This window comes from Dichomitus squalens, assembly GCF_000275845.1.
Source record: "Dichomitus squalens LYAD-421 SS1 unplaced genomic scaffold DICSQscaffold_28, whole genome shotgun sequence".
Classification (NCBI taxonomy): domain Eukaryota; kingdom Fungi; phylum Basidiomycota; class Agaricomycetes; order Polyporales; family Polyporaceae; genus Dichomitus; species Dichomitus squalens.
The window spans coordinates 145953-170842 of NW_006766910.1; the positions used below are offsets into that span (position 1 = coordinate 145953).

At 55.0% G+C, this 24890-nt stretch overlaps 5 protein-coding genes across 5 annotated transcripts; 2 read left to right on the forward strand and 3 right to left on the reverse strand.

Annotated features, from left to right (window-relative positions):
* Positions 1–166: 166 nt before the first annotated feature.
* DICSQDRAFT_65029 (concanavalin A-like lectin/glucanase) lies at positions 167–1668 on the reverse strand (the record flags this gene model as incomplete). The annotated part of the gene is made up of 4 exons (XM_007367746.1): positions 167–279; positions 342–751; positions 866–1285; positions 1430–1668. The coding sequence occupies 4 exons, from the start codon at positions 1666–1668 to the stop codon at positions 167–169; spliced, it is 1182 nt and encodes a 393-aa protein (XP_007367808.1).
* A 5151-nt stretch (positions 1669–6819) lies between these two features.
* DICSQDRAFT_65004 (glycoside hydrolase family 16 protein) lies at positions 6820–8209 on the reverse strand (the record flags this gene model as incomplete). Its single annotated transcript, XM_007367747.1, has 4 exons — positions 6820–6932; positions 7016–7425; positions 7492–7908; positions 7971–8209. The coding sequence occupies 4 exons, from the start codon at positions 8207–8209 to the stop codon at positions 6820–6822; spliced, it is 1179 nt and encodes a 392-aa protein (XP_007367809.1).
* Positions 8210–9369: 1160 nt separating this feature from the next.
* Positions 9370–11976, forward strand: DICSQDRAFT_138563 (uncharacterized protein). Its single transcript, XM_007367748.1, has 4 exons — positions 9370–10673; positions 10733–11016; positions 11068–11216; positions 11727–11976. The coding sequence occupies exon 1, from the start codon at positions 9755–9757 to the stop codon at positions 9977–9979; it is 225 nt and encodes a 74-aa protein (XP_007367810.1). The 5' UTR covers positions 9370–9754; the 3' UTR covers positions 9980–10673; positions 10733–11016; positions 11068–11216; positions 11727–11976.
* A 1662-nt stretch (positions 11977–13638) lies between these two features.
* DICSQDRAFT_108818 (uncharacterized protein) lies at positions 13639–17328 on the forward strand (the record flags this gene model as incomplete). The annotated part of the gene is made up of 15 exons (XM_007367749.1): positions 13639–13686; positions 13747–13946; positions 14006–14114; positions 14179–14560; positions 14617–14726; positions 14808–14845; positions 14941–15081; positions 15305–16200; positions 16257–16379; positions 16435–16449; positions 16505–16569; positions 16619–16776; positions 16831–17097; positions 17162–17192; positions 17249–17328. The coding sequence occupies 15 exons, from the start codon at positions 13639–13641 to the stop codon at positions 17285–17287; spliced, it is 2622 nt and encodes an 873-aa protein (XP_007367811.1). The 3' UTR covers positions 17288–17328.
* A 2042-nt stretch (positions 17329–19370) lies between these two features.
* DICSQDRAFT_181943 (uncharacterized protein) lies at positions 19371–23752 on the reverse strand. The gene is made up of 15 exons (XM_007367750.1): positions 23207–23752; positions 22949–23148; positions 22779–22887; positions 22311–22701; positions 22148–22257; positions 22049–22086; positions 21857–21997; positions 20743–21626; positions 20568–20690; positions 20502–20516; positions 20386–20450; positions 20176–20333; positions 19855–20121; positions 19768–19798; positions 19371–19706 (listed from the first exon to the last, which is right to left on the reverse strand). The coding sequence occupies exons 1-15, from the start codon at positions 23252–23254 to the stop codon at positions 19668–19670; spliced, it is 2619 nt and encodes an 872-aa protein (XP_007367812.1). The 5' UTR covers positions 23255–23752; the 3' UTR covers positions 19371–19667.
* Between the last annotated feature and the right edge of the window lie 1138 nt (positions 23753–24890).

Here is a 24890-nt window from a genome sequence, read left to right on the forward strand (position 1 = left end):
CCAGTAACCCAAGAATGACCAGCTTAATAGACCGGTACGACAGCGTTATCTTGCGGCTATACCGTAACCGAGATACAAGTACCCATTAATCACGGTGACCAGACCCAGATGTCCATAGAAAGGAACGGGAAGAAGCGAAGGGATGGCAGGACGAGCCAACGAACGATCAGCACTGCTGCCACATCTTGACCGAATCAACGACGAGCGCGCGATCTTCTATATTTGTGGGCCACGTCGCATACCACTTTTCCTGTGCTTGAGCGAACTCGGTCATCGCAACTGATAGATTGCTGGTAAGCCTCGCATTGCCAAAGACAGATAGACAGTCAAGTGCCACTCACTGTCTGAGCCGTCCAACCACGGCTTGTTCCCAACCCCATCTGGGAACCAGCCGTTCGTACCACCGACCGCGACGTTCATGATGAGGTAGAACGGCTGGTCGAAGGGCGCCACGTTACGCGTCCCGCTCGCCCAAGGGTCCTCGAGCTCGATGAAGTTGGAGCCGTTGGAGACGACGGATGGGAAGTCGCCGCGCTTGAAGAACGGCTCGTTGAAGCGCAGGTAGAGCATGTACGTCAGGCGCGAGTCGACGTAGATGCGCATGAACTGCTCGTCCCACTCGAGCACATACGAGTGGAAGCCGTCGGCGAACGTCTTCCGCCGGTTCGTCCACCACCCGAACGTCTTGCTGACGCCGTTGAGCCACGAGAACGGGCCCCAGTTGAGCGAGCCGCGCACGTAGTCGATGCCCCTACAATTCGGTTCCGGTACCAAGGAGTGATGGTGGAGGTGAGACAGAGACACAGATGAATGTCAGACTGGCATTCGCTGGCTGGCATGTGAAGAGAAAGACGAAGCGACGTACTGAGCCTGATACTCCGGTCCATTCCCGCGCGCTTCCATGATATCGATCTCGCCCGAGCGTGGCCAGGGTCCATATACATCGTTGACTGGAAGCATCCATAGCGCCGGCCACAGCCAATCCCCGCGCGGGAGCTTGGCCGAGATCTCGACGCGGCCGTACTTGATCGCATACTGATTCTTCGTGTGGATGCGGGCACTCATCACCGGGGGTATGACGACGTTCGCAGATGCATTCGACACTGCGCCGCAGTTGGTCGAGTTGGCATCGGTGCAACCAGTGAGATTGAACATGTACGGGGGAGACCCGAGCACGTTGTTGTAGCCGATGACATCGGATGTCAGGGTGGGCACGATGTACAGGTGCCCATCGCGCACGAACGAGTTGTTCGCGGAATTCGTGGTCATCTCAAATTCCTGGTTGCTGCGTGGCGTCAAAACAAGGTTCCGTCAGCCCAAGAATGAAATCGCAGTCGCAGCCAAACTTCGGTCCGACCCGTTGACGCAACATCAACGCGAGCGTGCGGGCGGACGAGATGGCGAGAAGATAAGCAGGAAGATAACACACCCGAAACCGCTCATGGTGACTTCCTGCGTCCAGGTGTTCTCCAGGTCGAAGGTGTCAAAGTTGTCCTCCATCACCAAGCACAGGTTCCCAAGGTGCAGCGTCTGCTTCCATGCGAAGTAGCAGCGGATAGCACCGCCGGCCACGCCCAGGAACGCGACGAAGTATACAATCCAGTACGCGAGTGTCAACCGGGTGTCCTTCTCGGTGAGCCACGGCTTCTCGATCTTGCCGGTGAGCATGGTGGATCGCATGGGCTTCTTGACGCGAGACATCATCGACATCCGCGAGAGCTGCGTGGAGCTGCGACCCGTGCTCGGCCGGATAGGGCGAGGAGGCATGAACGAGTTGCGCTGTGACCGCGAACCAGAGGAGGAACCTGCGCCGTTGTTCACTTCCTGGCGTAGTGCCGACTGCACGGACGTGCGGCTGTCATGGCGTCGATACACGGGCTGGTCGGCGAACGCGCTGAAGCTGACAACGCTGGAGGGTTTGGGAGTAGAGGGAACGGAGGCGTTGGGGGTCTTGAACGGATCGCGCGCGCCGTCATCCCCGCCACTACTCGACGGGGAGTCGTTGGAGATCGAGAGGCCATAAGAAGGGAGTGGAGGGGCGTCTGAGCCCGAGGTCGATGGTCGACGTGAAGAAGACGACGCCGAAGACGCGGACGAGCTCGAAGGCTTGAGGTCAGCCATGGCGGGAGTGGAGGACTGGAGGGGCTCTCGTATGCAGGACGGGCATATAACGTTCCGGCCAGTTTGGATAATCTGGCGTGAGCGCACCGCCCAATTTTGTTGGCGGCGTGTAAGGGTTCCAGGGATCCATGAGAATGACTGTACTTGGCTCAGATCGTATCAAGCGTAAGGGACGCTGAGTGACTGCCTAGTATGGGACGAACGCGCAACTGCAGGCGGCTGGAGATCTCGGATTCCTTCATCGTCAAGTAGGCGCTAGTACGCTTCTCGACCTATCGTCATCTATCAACGTGCGGTGATATTAGACAGATCTTTTCGGCATACCTTGCAGGGTGTGGGCCATCGAAAGATTTCCTATATTAGCAGCTGTCAACAAAGGTCAGCGCTGCAGAGGTTGGCCTTCGCATGACGCTTGAGCGTTGCTCGTTTCCTACATTCTCGACCAGGGAAGCAGGACGTCCCAGGAATGCCTTCATGCTATCGGAGCGCCGTCACGTCCTTGAGACCTTCAGCGGCGTGTTTGACACATGCCGAGAGACGCCACAGATAGGAAAGGCATGGACCAGAGGGCTACGAAGTAATCCAGGGCGGCACGTCAAAATGACTACCACCAGGAAGCAACGTGCGAGGTGCTTGCCGAAAGCAAGGGAAGATTCAACTAATCCCATATGGCGCGTCAAACAATCCGAGCCGGGGGACAATGTTTTGGGCAACCCACCTACTCCTTCGAAACAAGATCGTCCGCAACTTATCCTGTTTGACGTGAGAACAGAGATTTCGAGCCAAGATATCCGGAGCCGCCTATCAAGACCGCCAGAGTACGGCGGAGACCTAGCTACGTCATGTAGGGAAGCAGCGCATCTCGAGGACGATGTCGTTTAGAGCAAACCGCGTTATGCCCTCATCTCGTAAACATACTACTACATTAGTTGTGCCGAACGGAGCGAACAACAGTCGGGGCATGGGATGCAGAAGCCCATGCCCTAGTTCCATTCTGGCCCTAGGTACCGGACTATCATGACTGCCGTCATTGCACGGGATGCGTGATCCAGTCCATGAGGTGCTGTAAACGCGATGCTTCGTGCTTGTCAAGGCACAGAGTGCCAGACTTCGTGAACCAACTGGAATGCTTACTGATTCATCCAAATGCAACTCCCTCACAACATGGGCTGTTGTTCAGCCGCCGCCGTACCCTGCACGCCACCATCTCATCGAGCGATGAACCTCCGTCGCCATCGTGAAAGATCTGCAGAGACAGGATATCCGTCCCCTGGGTATGTTTGAGGCGCCCCGCCGCGAAGGAAGGCATGGAGTGAAGTGAAGCATTGAAAGCCAGAGGTTCTAGCTGAGAAATTCAGAAGGCAGTCAAATTCCCTTGCATGGACCGGTCTGCGGTGCACGTAGCGGATGGCTGAAAAAGGACTGCACGGTCGTGAGGCCGAAACGGAGGGTTTGGGTTTGGGTAAGACGGGCAATGACGTCCCTAACGGCCCCTTTACACCCTAAGAGACACCCATGAGTATATTCACAGTGCGGTATAGGGTCTGATGCCGCAGCTAGAAGTCGGCTTACCGTATGTGCCTCTAGAACATAGCAATGGAATGCTTAGGATGAATCACAGGTCCGGCGGAGGTGCTGTGAGGCCGAAGGAATCCCGCAGTCGAGCGAAGGACACTGAGGGGCGCTTTTCACGAAACTTCTTCAACCCATTGGCCGAGATAGCAGAGTGGTAGGAAACACAAGAGAAAGTCAGTGAATACAGACGAGTAACATCCGCTGCGGCGCACTCCCCTCGTCGGCGTCTTCGAATGTTTAGGCTTCAAGTTCAACGACGCCGCCGCGACGACAGCGTAGCGCTCGTGTTTAGGGCAGGCTGATGCAACCTGCCAACCCGTGCCCGATACACCCGATTGGGCAATTCGGGGTGCAGAGCGACCACCAGAACCACCGACTAGCAGGTGATCCCTACTTTCGCTGGTGAAGTCTACTTTTCACCGGATAAGCTTCTCCTAGTCGCCATCCTTTCAAGGAGCAGTGCCAGCATTTCTCGCGGCAATCTAGGGACGACGAGTCAGTGACCCCTACTCCGACTCGGAGAACCGCACAAGCCGCCGCAAGAAGGCCAGACACTGGGTCTGTAAACGGTCTTAACACTGCATAAGCCCAGGTGACCGCGTCACGCCCGAACTGCGGACTGCACATAACTCCGGGTCGCTCTCATCGGGTTGCGCTCCTTTGGCAGTGAGTAATGCTCGTGGCCAGGTAAAGGCGGTGGCTTAATGTCTTAGAAAGAAATCTTCACTTCATCCATCGAAGCTTCTTGCTGCACATCCCTGGATGGCCGCTGACCCCTAGACGACTCGGCGTTCAAGATACGTACACCCTGCTTCATGTTGACGCCACCAGTCGCATTTAAGGTGGAACGTGAGGAACGTGATTGTTATGATAATATCTGGGATTTGCCTGTGCATGAAATATTGGGTTCAGTAAGCTGTCGCCAGGTGGTCGACAGAGCTCGTTATCTCCGGCACATGCTAGTACACGTGTCTGTCTATCCCAGATCCCGAGCTGCCTGCAGCGGCGCCTTCGATGATGCATCTGCAAGACCTCCAAATGAGCGGGGGGAAGACGTCTAGAGCGTCCTCGACCCAATTGACCCCGCCTGCTGTGGGGCCGCAAGAGAAAGTCGTTTATCAGATGAGCATTCATAGGCGTCATGGCCCCCTGCGTATTTAAAACCTTCGCGCCTCATGAGCAGATCTTCATTGTGGATTAACGTATTTCTCGGAGACTAATAAGCATTCGTGCTTATGACACGACGTTATCTCGGCATGGACTCCAAGCCTTGTGAGGTATGACTCAGATCTACCTACATGGAAATGGATCCTCCCCCTGATGCGATGTAATCTAGACGGCCGCGCGGGCGGCATACGAGTACCTGTTCGAGTCGGACCTCGCGCGCCGTTGACTACCGAGCATCAACGTTAACGTCATCGAAAACGATCTATCTACCATTCTCCAGCACATCTCTGCAATGCGTCGTGTCAGAGTCCCTGTTATCGTGCTTGGAGGGGGCGGCAAGGGCCGAGGTCGCGCTGGTGCCTGTATACTCGCTGCATCCTTCAGCGAAGGCATGTGCAACCTGCCAGCCTCGTCGCACAATCGCGCCCTTGTACAAGGATTCTGAGCTGTGGTTGGTGGCTGACGTAGGGCGTACCGCGCAGGTCGCGCTACCGGGAATCAATCTCACGACGGCCCTTCCTCTCAATCTCCGTCGATCCAGCCCCTCCCGCGCTCCGCCCAGTCAGTCAGCGCCAATAGAGACGCCAGCACCCTCGGGGAGGTTGCTTGTGGCGTTGAACGCAGCCTGTCGTGGTGATGTACGTACACCATCAGATGCCGTCCCGATCCCCCGCGGAGGCGCAGGGCAACCTGGCATTCAAAATGTGAGTTCCGAAGTATATCCATTCATGTACGCCACAGACTATCCCTTTTTCCCTTAACCCGATATCACCGGAGTACTATCTGGACATGGAGCTGCGCCTTCGCCGCTCAGGACTTTGGAGCGTTGATTACTAGGTCTCTACACTACAAATCAAGGCGAAATGACATTGGTGAAGCCTCACAAACACCGACTCGATTGTGATATAGTAACGAAGTGACACGCGATATCGATGCCGGGTTTGGCAAAATGTGAGGAGATAGGACAACGCAACATCCGGGACGTACTTCAAGCCTGTACGCCATGCTGCTTCTGCTTCCCTCTATGTAGATGCTGCGGGACGAGAACGTGGACCCATGGCCTCAAATTTCACTTACAGTCTGCATTCCTCCGAGCACTTCACATCATCATTCAGCTGCACTTTGACAGAACGTCGTAAGTGTAGACAATCCGCAGACGTGCACGCATAGCAAGCACTTTCGTCTTAGCTGACGCCATCAATGTATGGCTGTCATTGCCCGCGTAATGCGGTGGTAGTAATGGGTATATTACATTTCATGTGCAAGCGTCCGTGTTTAGCAAACCTCTATGATGTAGCAGTTGTTACACGAAAACAAGCACCGAGATAACCAAGGATGTGATGCGGGGAATAGCGATATTACGCAGCAGAAAGTCTATAATAAGTCACTACAAGAAGGCAACGGACAAGCAACGACAGGGAATTGTGAGGGGATAAAGAACGGCAACACGCCACCGGAGATCAGTACCTGAATGGAAGGTAGTCGTATTCAATGCACGACCTCTCAGTGCCACACGCTCCGAAACATCAGTCACAGAACGATAAGAACATAACAGCAAGGGACGTAACCACGTCAGGTCGGTGGCGATAGTTACATCACGACTGCCGAGCAACTGTCAGGATACGTACGTGAACTGAACAGTGCTCGTGTACCACTGTAGCATAGGAGAGATGTCCGGCAGGAGATGGAGGTGGATCAGCGGCTACGCCTTCCTAAGTCCACGGTGAAGAAAGTCCGGGAGGCAGCGAAGCACGGACATAAATACGTTTGTTATCAAGAGTCGGAATGGAGGCCATGCGGATTCATCTTCTTGTCATGGCAGTAGAGAGGTCAGGAAGGCGTTAGCTCCTGCGTCGTGCTCGCTGTCCGATCGGCAACCGGACGGCAGCGAGGTGAGGGTGAGATAGAATGGGCTGCTTCGATGTTGTTATGACATGAGGCAATGATGGACAACGATTAGCAACGCTGCCACATCTTGACCGAGTCGACGACCATCGCGCGCTCGGCGATGTTTTGAGGCCAAGTCGCATACCACTCGTCTTGGGCCAAGGCGAAGTCCTGCATGGCGGCTGCAAATGCACTATCAGCAACAGTCTCTTATCTTCAGTAGCGAAGGGAAGGCCAAGTGCCGGGGTAAAGCGAAGACACGTACTCAACGAATGATCGAGCCAGGGCTTGTTTCCAGCGCCGTCCGGGAACCATCCACTAGTACCACCGACAGCGACGTTCATGATCAGGTAGAAGGGCTTATCGAACGGCGCAACGTTGGGAGTTCCGTCCTTCCAGGGGTCAGGCGTGGAGATGAAGTCGGTCCCGTTCTGGACGACGGGCGGGAAGTCCCCACGCTTGAAGAAGGGCTCGTTGAAGCGCAGGTAGAGCATGTACGTGAGACGCGAGTCGACGTAGAGCCGGATAAACTCCGGACTCCACTCCATCGCGAACGTGTGGAACTTCTCCGCGAATGTCTGGCGCCGGTTCGTCCACCAGCCGAACGTCCTGCTGACGCCGTTGAGCCACGTAAACGGACCCCACTGCAGTGACCCGCGGACGTAGTCGACGCCCCTGAGGAAGATGGGTCAAGTCAGTCAAACCGCGATCTGAGGCGTTCGACAAAGTGCTTGGACTCACTGAGCGGGATAGCTGGGAGCGTTTCCACGTGCCTGCATGATGTCGATCTCGCCCGACGCCGGCCAAGCGCCGTACGTCTCCTCGACAGGAAGCATCCAGATGGAGGGCCATATCCAGTCCCCTTGCGGAAGCTTCGCGACTACTTCCACCCTGCCGTACTGGATGTTGTGGCTGTGTTTCGTCGAGATACGGGCGCTCATGACGGGGTTGATGACGACCCCTGCAGTTTCGTTCGACACGGCGCCGCAACCAGTCGTGGAGTTGGTTGCAGTACAACCGGTGATGTTGTAGGTAAAGCCGTTGAGCACGTTGTTCGTGCCGATGACGTCGGAAGTGAGTGTCGGGACAAGGTAGAGCTTGCCATCTTCGACGAAGGAGTTGTTTGGCGAGTTGGTGGTCATCTCGAACTCGCCGTTACTGTTAAACAGATCGCGCGTGAGATGGTGTTTCAGAAAGCTGTGAAAGGCAACGAAACTCACCCGAACCCGCTCATGTCGACCTCCTGGAACCACGTATACTGGTTGTCGAAGGTGTCGAAATTGTCCTCCATGACGAGACAGAGATTGCCGAGGCGTGGAGTCTGCACCCAGCTGAAGTACACGCGGAGGACGCTGCCAACGATCCCCAACATCGCGACGCTGTACGTGACATAGTACGAGAGCCTCTCATAGAAGTCCTTTCCCGTCACCCAGGGCTTTTCGATCTCGCCTGTGAGCATCGAAGACCGATGGCGCTTCCCGCTCCGGATCGTCGGCACTGCTGTCGAGCCCCCGTTGGACTCGCCGCCTTCGAGCACGACCGTGGCACGCTTAGGCATCGCGGGCGGGGACATGTACGAGCTCCGGACTGGCCCGTGCGAGCTGCGCCTACTACGCGTCCCGGGACCCATACCGCGCGGGACGTCGTGCACTTGCAGATCAGTCGTCGAGTTGCGGAGCGAAGATTGGATGGAGACGCGACTCGCGCCGGTGTGCGGGCGCGAGCCGGGCGCAGATCCCGGCTGCGGGAAGGGGTAGTACGGTAAGGACCCGATGCTCCCTACAGACTGATGTACCCCATGCATGTTCTGCTCGGAGCTGAGATTGAGAACGCTTGCGGGAGGGGAAAAGGGATTGCTGGCTACGGAACGAGGCGTGGGCGGTACGGATGCATCGGGGGTGCGAAACGGGTCGCGACGCATGTCTTCCGCACCCAAGGAAGGCGGAGGCTGAAGGGGACGCTGGCGTTTGGAGCCCATGGTCGTCGTAGGTGTGGTCGCTACTGGAGACGACGACCGAGGGGTCGGGGCAGCCAGCCTCTCAGACGACGAGGCGGCACTGCTGGAGGTGGAAGGCTGCAAAGAGTCCGCCATTGCGAAAATAGGTGAAACCGGCGCGGACGTAGTAAGGACCGAATGAGAGCGAGCGCGGTCGCACGGGTAGGGAAGGTGAAGGCGAAGGAAGGGATGCCTCGAGTGACGAAACCCGCCGAGCAGGCCCTTATGAGGATGCTATGATAGCGCGCCTTCAATGAAATCGAAGACGGGAGAAAGGCAGACCGTGCGCAATGTGTCGCACGTTTTCCTGGGCTCCCAGATCCGAGTATTCTTGGACTGGCGCTCAATTCGCGGATAGAGGCCCTCTCCGTCGGGCCACTCGAACAGTATGCTGAGAGGTATTCGTTCGCCCGATCAATCTCAGCCGAGAGCAATCCGTCTGCCAATTCTTGGAAGCCATTGCTGCCGCCAGGGCACAGAGGAACCGTCTCGCGTCCCTTGCCATGCTATGCAGCATGAATGTTTGATAGTGACAAGATGGACGGGGACAGGTCCCGACGTCGTCCTCTCGGCTCGCAACATCTAACAGGTTTCCACCGGGCCCGGACATAAGAGGGACACCCACACACACTATGTCCTGGCTCCACATCATCGGCTGAATGTCAGGAACCAGGACAGGGCTCTTCGACGAGCAAGAGAGTTGATCACGTCATTCCTCATCAGAGCAGAAGCACATTCGCTATCGTTCTACACCTGTATAGCGGATTCGCGGAGCAAGAAGCGCTCACCGGGGGCGGTGGAAACCAGAAGGCGAAGAGAAGAAAAGGAGCACATCTCAGACCTTCAACGAAGCCGGTCCTCGATGCACAGCCTAAAGCATTTCGCCGTGCAACATATCCGGACGTGGGACCCACGCGACATACGAGAACTACCGTCGGCAGGTGCGCCAGGCTCAGACCAATCAGGTAGGGATCCCAGGCTCACCTTGTGGTCACTGCAGGAGGAAGCATGAGACTTGGACTCGACTGCTTGCCCCTGACGCTGGACGCCAGACGGGGGGCCTGGCTGCCGATGGACCAGACGTCGATGCGGAGATTGGCGGAGGAAGAATATAATTTGTCACGTTCAGGAGCTGTCACACGGCCCCCGGCCGGTGTGCACAAATCCGAGATGACAGAATCTAGATGTCCGAGCGAGAGTGGAACGGAGCCGACGAGACTTTGCTGGAGGTGATCTTCGCTTTCAAGCGCGCGTGGGACCGGGCTGTTGAGAGTCGATGACCATCCGCACAAAAGCCTCGACTGGCCTGCGACCGACGGATTTCGTCGAGCACACCGGATAGCGTTCTGGATCGCGGGCTGGTCGGGCAATTGTAACAGTTCCCTCTTGCATCGAAAATCTTCTGTGGAGATTGTGCGTCGGACGTACAGCGCATGCAATCCTTGGTGGTGATCACGGACGATGGGCGAGGGCCCAGTGCCTGAGATAAGGATTCACCCGCCCAGTGAAGTACGACCTTCCAGACCAACGCCCTATCGTTGTCCCCTGCGCACTTTCGAGAACAACTATGGGCGTTCGTTGTGCCATCCCCCTTGTCTGAACACCTGCAGGGTAGGTGATTGACCATGGGCGAATTGCGGATTGTGCCTAGAAGTAGTCAGACGTTGGACATCTTTCACCGATCTTGAACGGAATCCTCTTCCCTGGGAGGTCCTTATCATGCATATGGACGGTGCGTCAGCGGCATGTCTTGGCTTGCAGTAAGCGATCGTGTCGCTGCAGAGGAAGCGCTCTCCGGGCTCCTGTCATCGCAGACCCTGTGAATCGGTCTCCGACGGCCCGCGTCAACTTCGCGGTGTATTTCCGACTTGGGCTTCTTCGAAGACACAGTCTTGTCCGTTCTTCATGCGCCATTTGTAATCCAGCCCTTCGGCAACGCAGGACGTGAATCACCGTCTGTCAGCCCATAGAAGTACTCGTCCTCACCTTCGAGCACGCCTTGACTCGCCAGAAGGCTCGATAAATCCCGGGAAGGCGGCTGTGCGTTGTGGACAGCTCATGACGGACGACCACTTGCACAGGAAGTTCTTGAGGTACGGCTTCTGTCGAGCGTAAGCCGTATTGCTCCATCACTATCCGAAGACGTTTGTTTATATTCGTGTCGAGCCCGTGATGACACCATTATGCAGGCGCAGTTGCACTAAGTGGAAGAACGTGAGAATACCGCCATGAGTTTCTGGTTGCTCCAGGGCGATCAGCTCTATTGAGGGCTACTGTACTTCCTTCAGCGGGTCGCTGAGGGGCGGCGAATCGCGACGTACTAGCATGGGGATTGTCTGCAGCCTGCCCCCAAAGCGGAGCAGAGAACCCACGGTAGCTCCCCAATTATCAATGACTTTGGTATATCCGGACCATCGCTCGACGAAGACGTGAACGGTGCGTAACGACCGCACTGGTCCCTTGCCCTGAACTATATCGACACAATTCAGCTCCCATGATAAAGGAATTATATGTGATACGAGTATATTTGCGATCGAATCCCGAGCGATAGAATAGCGTCGACCCTAGGTCTGAGCATGGCCGCACTGGAAGCCTTGATGGTACAGACGAAGACGACTCACGGAGCGAGCCGATGAAGACCGTCAAGTGTTCAAGCGTGCTGAATCAGCACCCGGCATCATAGCGTCCGGGTGACTATTCGGTGATGCCGCCAGCTCCGACGTGCACGAAGGATGGCTCAATGATCCTGAGCATGGTTGGGGTGCTTCGTATCCTCCAGCAATACTAGAGATATTATTTCGCTGACAATACATAGCACAAAGACCGTGGCCACAGGACAAGCTGTCATCCACGGAGAGATGAGGTGCAACAGCTTGGGCCGGTGTCACAATTTGTCCCGCGAAGGAGGAAGCTAGCCACGAGGCATTCGCCTGGATCCTAGACATAGCACGATGCGACATTGAGAATGTAATTTTCTCACCATTTCATCTGATCGGTTCCTGGAACGCAGTTACAGATGCGCTGGAGCGCACACCTGCCATGTCCGCCCGGCAGGCAGCCACGAAGACGGCGGGTGCGCACGTCGCCTGCCGAAGAAGGCCCGATCGCGCCGATGAGATGGAGTGAGTGTGATTGGTCTTGGCGATACCTGACTTGGGTTCAGACGGCTGCCTGAATGCACTCCTGAGTTGAGGGTGGTCAGAGATGAGAGGGATTATCGGTATCCAGAGAAATGCAATGCCTTCCCTAACCCTGCCTAGAGTGAGTTAAGATGAGGGTGCAGACGAAAGTTGCAAAGGCGCCCGCTTACGGCTAGGGCGGAGCCTATATTCGGGGATTACTCCGATTGAATGTCGGTCCCTGTTGCGCCTGGCGGCACGCTCGTTGTTCGCAGCGTCCACCACGCCCTCACCGCCCCTCGTCCCAGAAGATGTTTCTATCTGCTCGGACCATGCCTCTGTATTCTCAGGTCTAGGTTCTCTCAATATAGACTCCCAAAATACCGAATGTCTTTCTTCGCTTTGCCTTATTCTTATCTGACGGATTATGTCGTTCATTTGGCAAGACTTCATCCAGCTCAAGTGAGAGCTGGTCTGCGTTTCTCGGCTCATCACGTCCCTCTGTATCGCTGTTCCATCCGTGTACATGAGATGCCAGTGATGAGTCCACCGCACCGTTCTCCTGAACACACCGTCTCATCCATCTGCCTCTGCTGACAACTGTTGTTCTTTCATATGGGAAGGTACGCTTCTGGGGTGCGCCTTTCCGTCATCTCCAGAAACACCCGCGCGTTATTACCGCATCAGGTGGATCCCTCCCCAGAGATATTATAGTTCCTGGTTTCGTGCGCTCGGTCAAGAGGCACAGTTCAAGTTGTACCCATGCTTCTGAACCGGAACGTGTTCATCTGCACCGCCAGACCGTGTCACCTACAGGCGGCCGGCCAATGGCACTCGAGAGACAAACGCGCAGGGATGAGCTTCGGGTAGTTTCCGACCCGGATCGTCCACTGACAGTGAGTTTAACACATTGTGTGGCATATCTGACATGGACTGATCCAGACGCTGAAGCGATGTTCGTTTACAGAGATATATCATATCTTGAGTCGTATTCCCCTGGGCATGTAAAAGTCGCGTAAAACTGTCGATTTGGCCTTGTGAATATACGAAGGTGCATGTTTCTCTGTCACCTTGCTGAGCAATGGTAGTGTGAGCAAGCCTCCCAGGCCTCCTTCTTGTCGGTCGATATTGGCTGTGAGCCGAAACTTTCATCGAAGCACGAACCGTTACCACTAGTTCGCGCAGGTTTCAGGCGTCCGCCGGTAAGTCGTGGCAGCTCAAACCCCTTCTGATGCAGGCACCGACGTACGTCGCATCGACTTCCAAGATCTTCGCACCCGCCTCGACCGCCAGGGCATCCCGACTCGGCATGAGCGAGAAGCAACTCGTCCATACAACTTCCCGGAAGTCAGGATACGCGGGACGCCAGCAGGTATACAATTTCAAATCATAGCGTTGATATGCATCCGCGCTGACACGGCCGCTAAGAGATGTTGTATTGTGGCCCTGGACAGCCGCCCCTTGCAGCTTTGACACGTTCTTCCAGATACGGTGCTGTCAGAACCTTCTGAGCGTCTGATATATGGATGTAGAACGTCGAGTGGCGAAACCTACGGATGGCGCACGAACCAGCGCAAATCGCCTGTTTTCGAGGGATCTAGGATCCGACTGATTCATCGCGCCGCCTTCAATACCCCTGCCGGCGTCGGCCGTTATAAGGTCCAAATCAAGAGCAACGATTGCCTCGCCCGCCGCTTTCCGTGCGGACCCCGCTTGTACGGAAGTGCATCTCCCTGCCCATCCTTCCTCCCCCACAGTCGTTTCTTTGCCGTCATGGACTACGACGCCTACGATGCCCTGCTTCATCACATTTTTAAGCAGGTGCGCTATCCCGGCATCTCCCTCCTTACTGAGCTCAGGTGAACTAATCTTGCGTCGTAGACACAAGGGGATGCGTGGTTCAAGCCATCGGAAGAGAACATCCACGCGGGAGTTTGTCTTCGAGTCGATAACAACAACTTTCGTGTGTTCCCTTACGAAAACGAGTACCTAGAGCCGTTCGAGGTAGCCATACGTGTCCTGAACCCCGTCGTCGCGGTCAAGGTCCGCAGCGCAGCAATCCATGCGGCATTGGGCACTGTGTACGTACGCCAATCTGCATGATGATCCCTCTGATGCTCATCAGACTTGTCTTTCTCAGCAAGGAGGATGCCGATTGCATCTATGTCGACACCGATACGCGTATCCAGATTATGGACTCCATGGCATTCCTGCCCCGTGCGGATAAGGAGCAATGTGCCGCCTTCATCGTAAGCTCACCCCGTACACTCTTCACTCTTGACCCAACTCTAACGCCTCTGGTACCGTGACCAGCGCGACGAACGCGTGATGGTCGTATGGACTTACGATCTCGACAGCATCATTCCCACGTGCCGCGACTTCGAAGAGAAGCTTATCAAGCTCGTCTGGACCCGCCGCTCCGCATTCGCCTCGCTCGCCAGCTCCGCTGCGCCCTCTACTGTCGCTTCTAACGTCAACCTCACAGAGAAGACGGTCGAGGCGACGAGTGAGAAGCCGGGCGCCGTCGTGCCCGCCCCCAAGGAACTGAAGGCCCCCAAGAAGCGCGGCTGCAACATCTTCGGGTACTGGAAGGCCAACGCAAGCGACGTCGAGAAAACTGCCGATGGCCCTTCCGCTAGGCCTATGCGGATGTTCGCCCCTGTGTACTGTGGTCTAGGTGCTGGACTCTCTCTCTGTAAGTGATGGTGCCTTCTCCTACCAGCCTGACCCCTATGCTGATGCGACGATCAGTCTTTATTGGGAGCGGCGTCAGTGTGCTGCTCGAGGAGTCCCTCCTTGACGGATATTGGCCCCGGTTCGCGCTCCTCGTCACAGTGCCTTTCCTGTTCTGCGTGTCTCTAGTGAGTTCCAGACCACGCTTGGCAGGAACTATCACCGCCTGCCGCACTAGCGTATGAGCTGACCATTGATTCCATTTCCAGTTCTTCTCTCTCATGATCGTCACCAACATCACCTACGTGTGAGTGCCTTGATTCTCCGCGACCCTCGGGCTTAGGTTCCGCCCTGAGACAATCGCGGCGGACTTTACTGACGTGCTATATTGCCTCCGTCTAGCATCGGCCCGGTCGCGCAATTCCATGAGAACTCGAAGTACTACTCGGCGGTGCCCCCTGCGCCGAACAAGTTAGTCGACGAAAACCTGCCGCACATGACGATCGAAATGCCCGTGTACAAGGAGAGTCTGACGGAAACTATGTGAGTCCGGATTTTTATCACGGTTCCTTTCCTATGGCCCAAACTATTTTGAGCGTCCGAGGCAATGGAGGTTGGTTAATCCGTTCAGCGCTCCGGGTCGAGCCTACGCACCGTCACTGCTCCCGAGAGGCATTGCCGGCGGGCGATTGGCTTTTGACTTTAGTACAGTGCGATCTGTGGCGGAGTGCTAACCTACGCTTGTCTTTGCTTGCTTGTTCAACAGTGCGCCTTCGGTGTACTCGCTCAAGAAGGCAATGCAGACGTACGCGCGCCAGGGCGGCACCTCGTCGATCTTCGTTCACGACGACGGCCTGCAACTCATTTCTGAGGAGGAGCGCCAGGCTCGTATCTCTTTCTACGCCGACCACAACATCGGATGGGTTGCGCGTCCGCCCCACAGCAGCGCACCCGACGGCTACAAGCGGGCGGGTCGGTTCAAGAAGGCGTCGAATATGAACTACGGCCTTGCCCTCTCGCTCAAGATGGAGAAACACATCCTCGAGCTCGAAGCAGCAGCGGCAGCAGCGAACGGCGTTGACGACTTTGAGGACAACATCGAGGAGCGCGCGCTTGAGATGGCCATCGAGGAGACGTACGAGGAGAGCGGTCGTAAGTGGCGGCCATGGGCCTGTAACGCGAAGTCCCTTCGTGTGGGAGAGATCATCTTGATCGTCGACTCGGACACCATCGTACCGGAAGACTGCCTGCGCGATGCCGCGCGTGAGCTCGCTGAGTGCCCGGAGGTCGCCATCATCCAACACGAGTCGGACGTCATGCAGGTCGCGCATCACTATTTCGAAAACGGCATCACCCACTTCACGCGACGGATCAACCGCTGCATTTCGATGTGCTGCGCGAACGGCGAGGTTGCTCCATTCGTCGGACACAATGCGTTTCTTCGATGGTCTGCGCTCCAGGACGCAGCCTTCATTGACGAGGCTGATGGAAAGAAGAAGATCTGGTCCGAGTCGAACGTGTCTGAGGACTTCGATATGGCGCTTCGTCTCATGCTGCGCGGTTTTGTCATGCGCTGGGCTACCTACTCCAACCGCGGCTTCAAGGAGGGTGTTTCGCTCACGTGTGATGACGAGCTTAACCGCTGGCAAAAGTACTCCTACGGTGAGCAAGGGGGTATTCTGAACAATCGCCGGGTTGCATCTAATATTGGGGCAAAGGATGTAACGAGCTTATCTTCAACCCGCTCGTCCAGTGGTGGTACAAGGGCCCTATCACCAAGCAGTTGCGTACCTTCATGTGGTCGGACGCTCCGATTCACTATAAGATCGGGATGATGTCGTGTAGGTTGCATCCACACCTGCTCATGCGATAGTATGGACTGATCACTTTGTACAGACATGTTCTCGTACTGTGGGTGCCAAACATGCTGCCGTAAGACAACGCCCGCTGATGACTAATACAATAGACGCTCTTTCCGGCGCTTTCGTTCTGTCCACGATGAACTATTTCCTCCTCGGATGGAACCTACCGGTACGCTGTCGTTGCCTTCCAGCGGAATCCTCCTGACACCGTGCTACAGATTGATGACTACTACGAGCATAGCTTTGAGATTTGGTTGGCGTGCACGGTTGTCTTCCCCGGTGCAGGTAACCTTGGATTCACGATGCTTGAATATCGTCTCGGCTCTCGGTCATTGTTGGACGCTGTCGTCGAGAACCTGACCTGGATTCCGTTCTTGTCAGTGTTTTCCCTCGTTGCCTTACCGAAGCACCTCTGACGGTTGTTCGCCAGCTTCTTCTTCTTCGGTGGCCTGAGCCTTCACTTGTCTCAGGCACTCCTCGCACACCTTTTCTCGTACAACATCACCTGGGGTGCAACGAAGAAAGAAGTCGAGCGCTCTAACTTCTGGCAGGAGGTGCCGAAGATTTTGAAACGTTTCTGGATCGCCTTCGCGTTCTCATTCATCATGATCTTTATCATGATCATTCTCACCACGGATGTTGTCCCAATTGGATGGCGCATTTTTGGATGGGACTGGGCTGTCATCGTGCCGGTTGCGTACGTTCATCATGACTAGCGCTCGCTAACGAACATCTGCTAACGTGTGTCAATCATTCCGTAGCATCGTCGTCGGCTGTCATGTTTTGTATCCGGTATAGATTCTGCAGTCTCTTGAGACGATTGTCATTGACGAGATATTTGGTGACAGATCCTTCTCAACCCATGGCTGATGATCTTCTCTTATTGAGCGACATCCTCTTCGGTGGACATCGATCAAGGACTCTCCACCACTCTCTCTTGGCTACGACAACATGTACCATACCCAATGGACATTCTCGATAGACGTCTCTGGTCCACAGATAGGTAATCTTTCCAGGTTGACACATATGTGATGTCCGGCTCGGACTTGAATTACACGTTGCTTCGACGTAAGAGTTGTTCTCATTTCGAGGTGTAGATACTTGCATGGATCATTCCACGCTCTTGCATAGAAGACGACCAGGTACACTTGCACCTTTCAGAAAGCACTCGGCTGACCCACAGGCTCGGAGTGGTCTATTTCACGAATGTTGGACTTGACGCATGAGGTGGAAGCTATCGTTCACCGGTCGTTTACATGGTTGATCATCGTATTCCTTCAACGTTTGGTCCATATGTTAATGCTGAAATGGGACTTCCGTCGACGGCGGGTTCACGGGAACGCAACGGGGACGGCACACCAACAGAGTTCATATGAACTCGTTGTAGGAAAAAGGGAGTCGCGTTTGGGCGCTGTGCAAACGCGTGAGGTACTACGCGCTGCGAGCCGCACTATATACACAGGTAAACAAGGCTCTACGACAAAATATACAGAAAAAGACGACACAAGACCAGCGTGAGCACGATGTATACTATTACCCCAGAAGCGGAGGTTACTGAAGTGGACTTGAGCGAGTAGGAATCCTGAACATAACATTTCACTGGCACATTACCTCCAGTGTCCCTTACAGCCTAGGTTGGCGTACATAGTCAAGGATACAATTGCTCGATATGCAACTGACTCGGGCACCGCTGCCAGCGTCCGATTACATTCCTCGTCGAACGCATCAAGCACAGCCTTTAGGCTTATCATACCACTGCAGACTTCACCGTGGTTTGCAGCCAGCCTCACTGGGGACCGTCTCACCGTTCTCCATACCTCCCATGGAGTCTGTAAAATACCTCTTGCTTTCTCATGATTAGTCTATATTGGTGACGAGTCAAAACCCCCCTCTACAGTTGATTGTTGACTAGTCCTGATAGGTCATGGCTTACTACTGGATCGATGCTTCTGGATCACTGGGGCTCAGGAGCGGCGGGGAGGCTTGCCCACACGAAGCAGTGAGCTATATGAATTCATATAGGGGATCGCGACACTCGCGCCCTTACGGAACAATATATAGCAGGCCTCTTCACATACGTTATGTACCTTGGATCGACAACTCGAACGAGAGATGGATGGAGAACTGAGGTACGTTAACACGGTGCTCTCGATGACGACATTACATTCTTGAATATAGGTTCCGTTCCATCTGCTCTCGGGCTCTTTCGAGGCAGCGTTCTTCTGCATAGTGGAAGGTCCTCGGGGCTACCCCGTCCCGAGGGAGCCAGTAGATGGTATTCGAAGGTTGCTCACGGAATGTCGCGCCCGATCAGTCATTATACTGTTCCCACACTTTGCCGCTCGAGGGGCATCCCTACGACGACGTGCTAAGGATAGCTAACAATCCATCCGCTTCAATTCAATGGGAGTACACACGTATCGGAATGTCCCCTATCTCACATCAGGAAGGACGCCTCGAATAACGACTTGGAGAACTAGCGAAACGTCGGGACAAGGTGTTCCGCCTGCCCAGGTGTTCCTATCGATGGTAATTGCCGTCGGCGGTGCACGCTGGCAAGTGCCATGTGTAGGCGGTGCTGCGCCGTCACGCAACTTCCCTTCCTTGTCAGAGATAGCTGCCTCCCCTATCCCGACACAGCCTGTTTTGGGAAACTCAGCTGCCGCGACGGTCTTCCCTACCCTCGGAGGTTGGACGTATCTTCATGGGACGCTTGCGTCACGATGCCAAAATTATCGCTGTTCCTAGTCACAGCGGATCTCCTGACGCTCACGGACCTCTTGTCTTCCCAGGAAAAGAACAAGAGCCGGTCTTCGAGATCATTTGTATGAGCCGTTGTTCTCGAGGCTGACACATTGTGTCTATTTAGCTATAAGCAGCAATTTGAGGTAGGCTACCAGTACACCGTGGTTCCATGACAATATCGTGCTATCAGAGATACGTCCTGTTGGACCTGAGGATATACGGCAAGGGTGGTATCATGTCTAACCAATCTCTACGAATACGTGAAAAGTAATTTATGCACCGTGTACTTGTGGTGAATTCCGGCCCATGGATATATATACAATACGAGAAGTCCGACAGCCCCGTAGACCTGATGAAATGAACAGTGCAAGTTCTATCTCTAGCCCTTAGTGAGTGACGATCAAGGAACACTTGGCCTACGTCAACGAATGAATGACAGTGGATAAGCCGATGAGCCGCAGCACCGGCGAATGAGTGATGTGCAATATCCGATATGTGTAAGTAGAATTGCCAAGGGGACCATCAGTAAGCGAAGACCATGAACCAGGGGTTGAGAATAATCTGTCAATGCACCATGTCAGTTGTCGCCTTTGCGGCGCCGCCACGACAGGGAAGCACGCACCGGGTATGCGATATGGCAGCCGGCAAAGATACTGAGGCCGATAGTGAGCGGACATCGGTGGCGAAGAACGTCGAATGTGAGACTTACGCGAGCGGGAGGATGACGGCCCAGTCCCAGCCGAAGATACGCCAGCCAATGGGGACAGCATCCGTAGTGAGGATGACCATCGCACCGCAGCATGCGAAGCTGATCACAAATGCGATCCAGAAGCGCTTCAGAATCTTGGGGACCTCCTGCCAGAAGTTCGACCGCTCGACTTCTTTCTTGGTTGCGCCCCATTGGATGTTATAAGAGAACATGTGGGCGAGGAGAGCCTGAGAGAGATGGATACTGAGCCCGCCGAAGAAGAAAAAGCTGCCGTCGACGTCAGTGTTTGCGAAGAATAGTCCTGAAGGAGAAGGTACTCACAAGAAGGGAATCCATGTGACATTCTCGATGAAGGAATCGAGAATATTACGTTGGCCAAGGCGGTACTCGAGCAAAGTGAACCCGACGTTGCCGGCGCCGGGGAAGACAACCGTGCAGGCCAGCCAAATCTCGAAACTGTGCTCGTAAAATCCATCGACCTGCAATATGACAGCTCAGCGAGGTCGACTAGTGCGATTATTATGAACTCACCGCGATGTCCCAACCGAGGAGGAAGTAGTTGAGTACAGAAAGGATTGACGATGCTGCTAGACCATCTGAGGAAGCCTTGAGTTTACGTAATGCCTAATACACGACTGAACACGTACAATACGAGAACATGTCTGCAAAATGGGGTCAGCTGCGGCTATTCGCTATTGCGGTGAACGACGTACAAGCCATCATGGTTATCTTGTAGTGGACAGGCGCGTCGGACCAGATGAATGTCCGTAGTTGCTTTGTGATAGGACCCATGTGCCACCAGTCGATCAGAGGATTGAAGATGAGTTCGTTGCAACCTGCGACCATCATCTGTGAGATATTGCATGATGGTGAGAAGAGAGGCAGTACCATAGGAATACTTTTGCCATCTGTTCAATTCATCGTCGCAGGTCAACGACACGCCTTCCTTGAAACCACCGTCGGAATAGGTCGCCCAGCGGATGATGTAACCAGAGAGCTGCAGACGCAACGCCATGTCAAAGTCCTCGGAGACGTTAGACTCGGACCAGATCTTCTTCTTCCCGTCCGCGGGGTCGATAAACGCCGCGTCCTGGAGCGCTGACCATCTGAGGAATGCGTTATGCCCAACGAACGGCGCAACCTCTCCATTCGCACAGCCCATCGAAATGCACTTGTTGATACGACGGGTGAAGTGCGCGATGCCGTTCTCGAAGTAGTGATGCGCAACCTGCATGACGTCCGACTCGTGCTGAATAATCGCGACATCGGGGCATTCGGCGAGCTCGCGCGCCGCATCGCGTAGGCAGTCCTCTGGCACAATTGTATCCGAGTCGACGATGAGAATGATCTCGCCTACCCGGATCGACTTGCCGTTTTCGGCCCACGGGCGCCACTTTCCCCCGCTCTCCTCGTACACCTCGTCGAGAGCGAGTTTCAGTGCGCGATCCTCGAGCGACTCCTCGAGCGTGTCCTGAGCACCTTGTTCCTCGAGTGCAATCAGATGCTTCTCGAGCTTGAGGGAGAGAGCGAGGCCGTAGTTCATGTTCGACGCCTTCTTGAAACGTCCGGCGCGTTTGTAGCCATCGGGTTCGCTGCTGTGGGCCGGTCGTGCTACCCAACCGATATTGTGGTCGGCGTAGAACGCGACGCGCGCTTGACGCTCTGTCTCTGACAGGAGCTGCATACCGTCGTCGTTGACGAAAATAGATGATGTGCCGCCTTGGCGCGCATAGGTCTGCATGGCCTTCTTCAAGGAGTAGACTGAAGGAGCGCTGCAGGGATAGATTGAATGTGAGTGATGCTTATCTCATGAACAAATGAAGGATGAAGATCATGGTCCATGATTGTCTCGGCGATCCATTCTTAGCAACGCTATGGCGGTCAACAAGATGAAGCGCCGTACGTGAGAGGGAGTCTAACTTATAGGTCCCCTCACCGTGCATCATTCTTGGCGGCAGGGACCCACAAGTAGAGCGCCAGCGGGACAATGATGTACACTCACATCGTCTCTGTGAGACTCTCCTTGTAGACAGGCATCTGGACGGTGACGTGAGGCAAGTTGGTGTCGACGAGCTTGTTTGGCGCTGGTTTCGAAGCCGAGTAATACTTCGAGTTCTGGTGGTATTGCGCGACCGGACCAAGACTAAGATGCTGTTGAGCCTTTAAGACATACGCAGATGTAGATGGTACTCACATGTACGAGATGTTGGTAATGATCTGCAATGAGAAGAACTGCAGCACCGATCAATGATTAGGCACAACCGATTGAAACGATTTGGTTGGCCGCACGTACCAAAGAGACACAGAGCAAGAAAGGAGCGGTGACAAGGAGTGCAAAGCGAGCCCAATTTCCATCAAGAAGGGATTCCTCAAGCAAGATACTGACTCCGCTGGCCACGAAGACTGGATGCTTCGTGAGCGGTATAGTCAATGCAAAGATCAAAGGCGACGCTCACATATTGACAAGGCTGCACCTAGCCCATCGTACACGGGAGCGAATAAACGGATTGGACGAGGCGAGGGACCGTCCGCGATCTTTTCGATGTCGCTCCTTTCGGCGACGAAGTAAGATAGGCCCCAGAAACGTGTCTTCTTCGGCGCCTTGGCTCTGGGTGGATCGGCCATCGGAGCGCTGGCCACCTCCTTAGTCTCGGACAGCTCCCCGACCTTCTCGGTGAGGTTGACATCGGAGGCCGCCTCCGACGACGACTCATGCCCCCATGAAGCCACCGAGTATTCAAGACGTCGGTCCCAGACAAGCTTGATGAGCTTCTCCTCGAAGTCCCGACAGGTCGGAATGATGGTGTCGAGGTGATATGACCAAACCACAAGCACCCGTTCATCACGCTGCCGAATAGCTGTCAGCGTTATCGTTCACCTCGCAGGGACGACGCGAAGAACGAAGGGCTGAGTTGATGACTCACAATGAAGGCGCCGCACTGTTCTTTGTCAGCACTGCCCAGCACGAGCATAGAGTCCAGGACCTGAATGCGGGTGTCGTCGTCGATGTAAATGGCATCCGCATCTGGTTTGCTGTGCGATGGGCGCCATGTCAGAGCTGCACGCGGTGATCACGGCACATGAGGTAGCTCACACAGAGGCGAGCGCTGCATGGATAGCCGCGCTGCGTATCTTCACGGCCACAACAGGGTTCAAGACGCGCACGGCCGCTTCGAAAGGCTCGAGGTAAACGTTCTCGTAAGGGAAGACGCGGAAGAGGCCGTTGTCGACGCGGAGGCAGACACCGGCGTGCACGTTCTCCTCAGATGGCTTGAACCATGCATCCCCTTGGGTCTACACGTCGCTCAGCATCCGGTGATAGAACGATGAGTGAGGGCAACGAGGTGCGTACCTGCTTGAAGATGTGGTGGAGCAGGGCATCGTAAGCGTCGTAGTCCATGTCGGCAGTGGACGGCTGACGGTGAGGATTGTGAGGAGGGGTTGGGCGAAGCTGCCTGCCTAGGACTTCAAGAAACGATTCCTAGTTATACTGTTATGCGTGTCGGAAGCCATCAGTATCCTGGACCCGGTGTACCTCGCTCCCGAGTTGATACAGCGCCCGTACAGGAACATTTTTGCTGTTGACCCACATAGAGAAGCAGGGATGGCATGCATAGCACCCTATCATGTCCGATCCAACGCCCCGGGTGACTTGAAGATTGACAGAACTCGGCGAGCGCGTCCAGTAATTCGCATGGGGCGCAAGTAAGACGCTTGTGGATAGGAGATAATGTTGCCCTAGATCGCTCAATCTGGCGAGCGGTGACGGCCCAGAGGCTCTCTGCGAACATGGCTCAGGCGGACCGTGGGTGCGAGGTGGAACCGTGCGGGTAGCCGATGTACCTCCGCAACACTCTTGATGAAAATCAGCAGAATTCTGCATTATTCGCAGGCTCTGTCGCATCGTACTGTGAGACAAAGCGTTGCCGTGAGCGTAGGTGGGCGATACCTGAAAGAAACCGAACTATATCTCTCCCTACAGCTCAGATCCTGGCATGGGCCGCTTCGAGAAAGCGCATACCACTCAGTGCGAGTAGCGTTATCGGATGCGTTCTCCTTACCGAAATTACAAATATATCAGAAGGCTGTCTATTGGTGCCATGCCCTACAAAGGCGTGGAGTAAGATAGATTTCAGCAAATTCCCTAAGGAAGCTGACTAGCTTTGACGATATCGGCAATGTACCTTGTAGGTGAACGGGATCCGAGACTTTGGATGCGCAGCCTGTCGAACGAGCATTTGGTCATCATAAGAACTCGGGTTGAGCCCAGGCCTTGCATCTCCTTGTCACCAAAGCTGTGACACGAGGTCGGATGTTGGAATAGACCTGGATCGCGATGGTTCCGGCCGAGAGTTGAAGGCGCTGTTACTGAACGACGTCAGAAACTTGGAAGGCATTCGCGAGCGCCGGGCACGTGGCAGATGTTTCCACGCTTGCGCCACAACGCCCTTATGTTTTGAATTGGCGGACCATGATGTCCGTTGATTCTCATCCATTCTATAGAGGTCGGCGTGATTTTGAAGGTGAAGACGTATCCGGCGACGTCTTCCTAATACATTCACCGGGAGATCCCCCAGGGGTACACATACCTCCAGTCAAGCTTTCACGGCTTTGGCCCAGTAACTTCCGAGCCAAGATCCAGACTCAAGGACTATGGCGGCTCATCGATAAGGTCAGTCCGTTCGAGTCCGAGGAGTCGTAACAAGAACAATTGCGTGTTTGTTCTCATCATCAGCGGCAGTAAGTCTGTTTTTCCGATATTCCCACTCCAACTCAGGAACGAGATTTTCCTCTTTGGGTCTTGTGATACCGGACCACGGCGTACGGTTCGCTCTATACGTATGGGGACGTTTGTCTCCCAGCCGGCGGCATTGCGGCTCATCCTGTGGCACCTGCCAGACACGGAGTCTCATGAGCCCCTTCTACCGTCTCGCCTCCCCCTACCCTCCGCTCTTGTCTGTGCCACTATTGTTAGCAATAATGTCCAACGCAATGGACATGCCAACGCGCGACGTTGCCTTTGGCAGAAGACGTAC

Coding starts and splice junctions, on each gene's coding strand:
- DICSQDRAFT_138563 (XM_007367748.1), top strand. CDS start 9,755: ATGAGACTTGGACTCGACTGCTTGCCCCTGACGCTGGACGCCAGACGG.
- DICSQDRAFT_181943 (XM_007367750.1), bottom strand. CDS start 23,254: ATGGACTACGACGCTTACGATGCCCTGCTCCACCACATCTTCAAGCAG. Junction 20,691..20,742: donor ATGGCAAAAGTATTCCTATG/GTACTGCCTCTC, acceptor TGATGGTCGCAG/GTTGCAACGAACTCATCTTC. Junction 19,799..19,854: donor GCCGTCATCCTCCCGCTCGC/GTAAGTCTCACA, acceptor TATCGGCCTCAG/TATCTTTGCCGGCTGCCATA.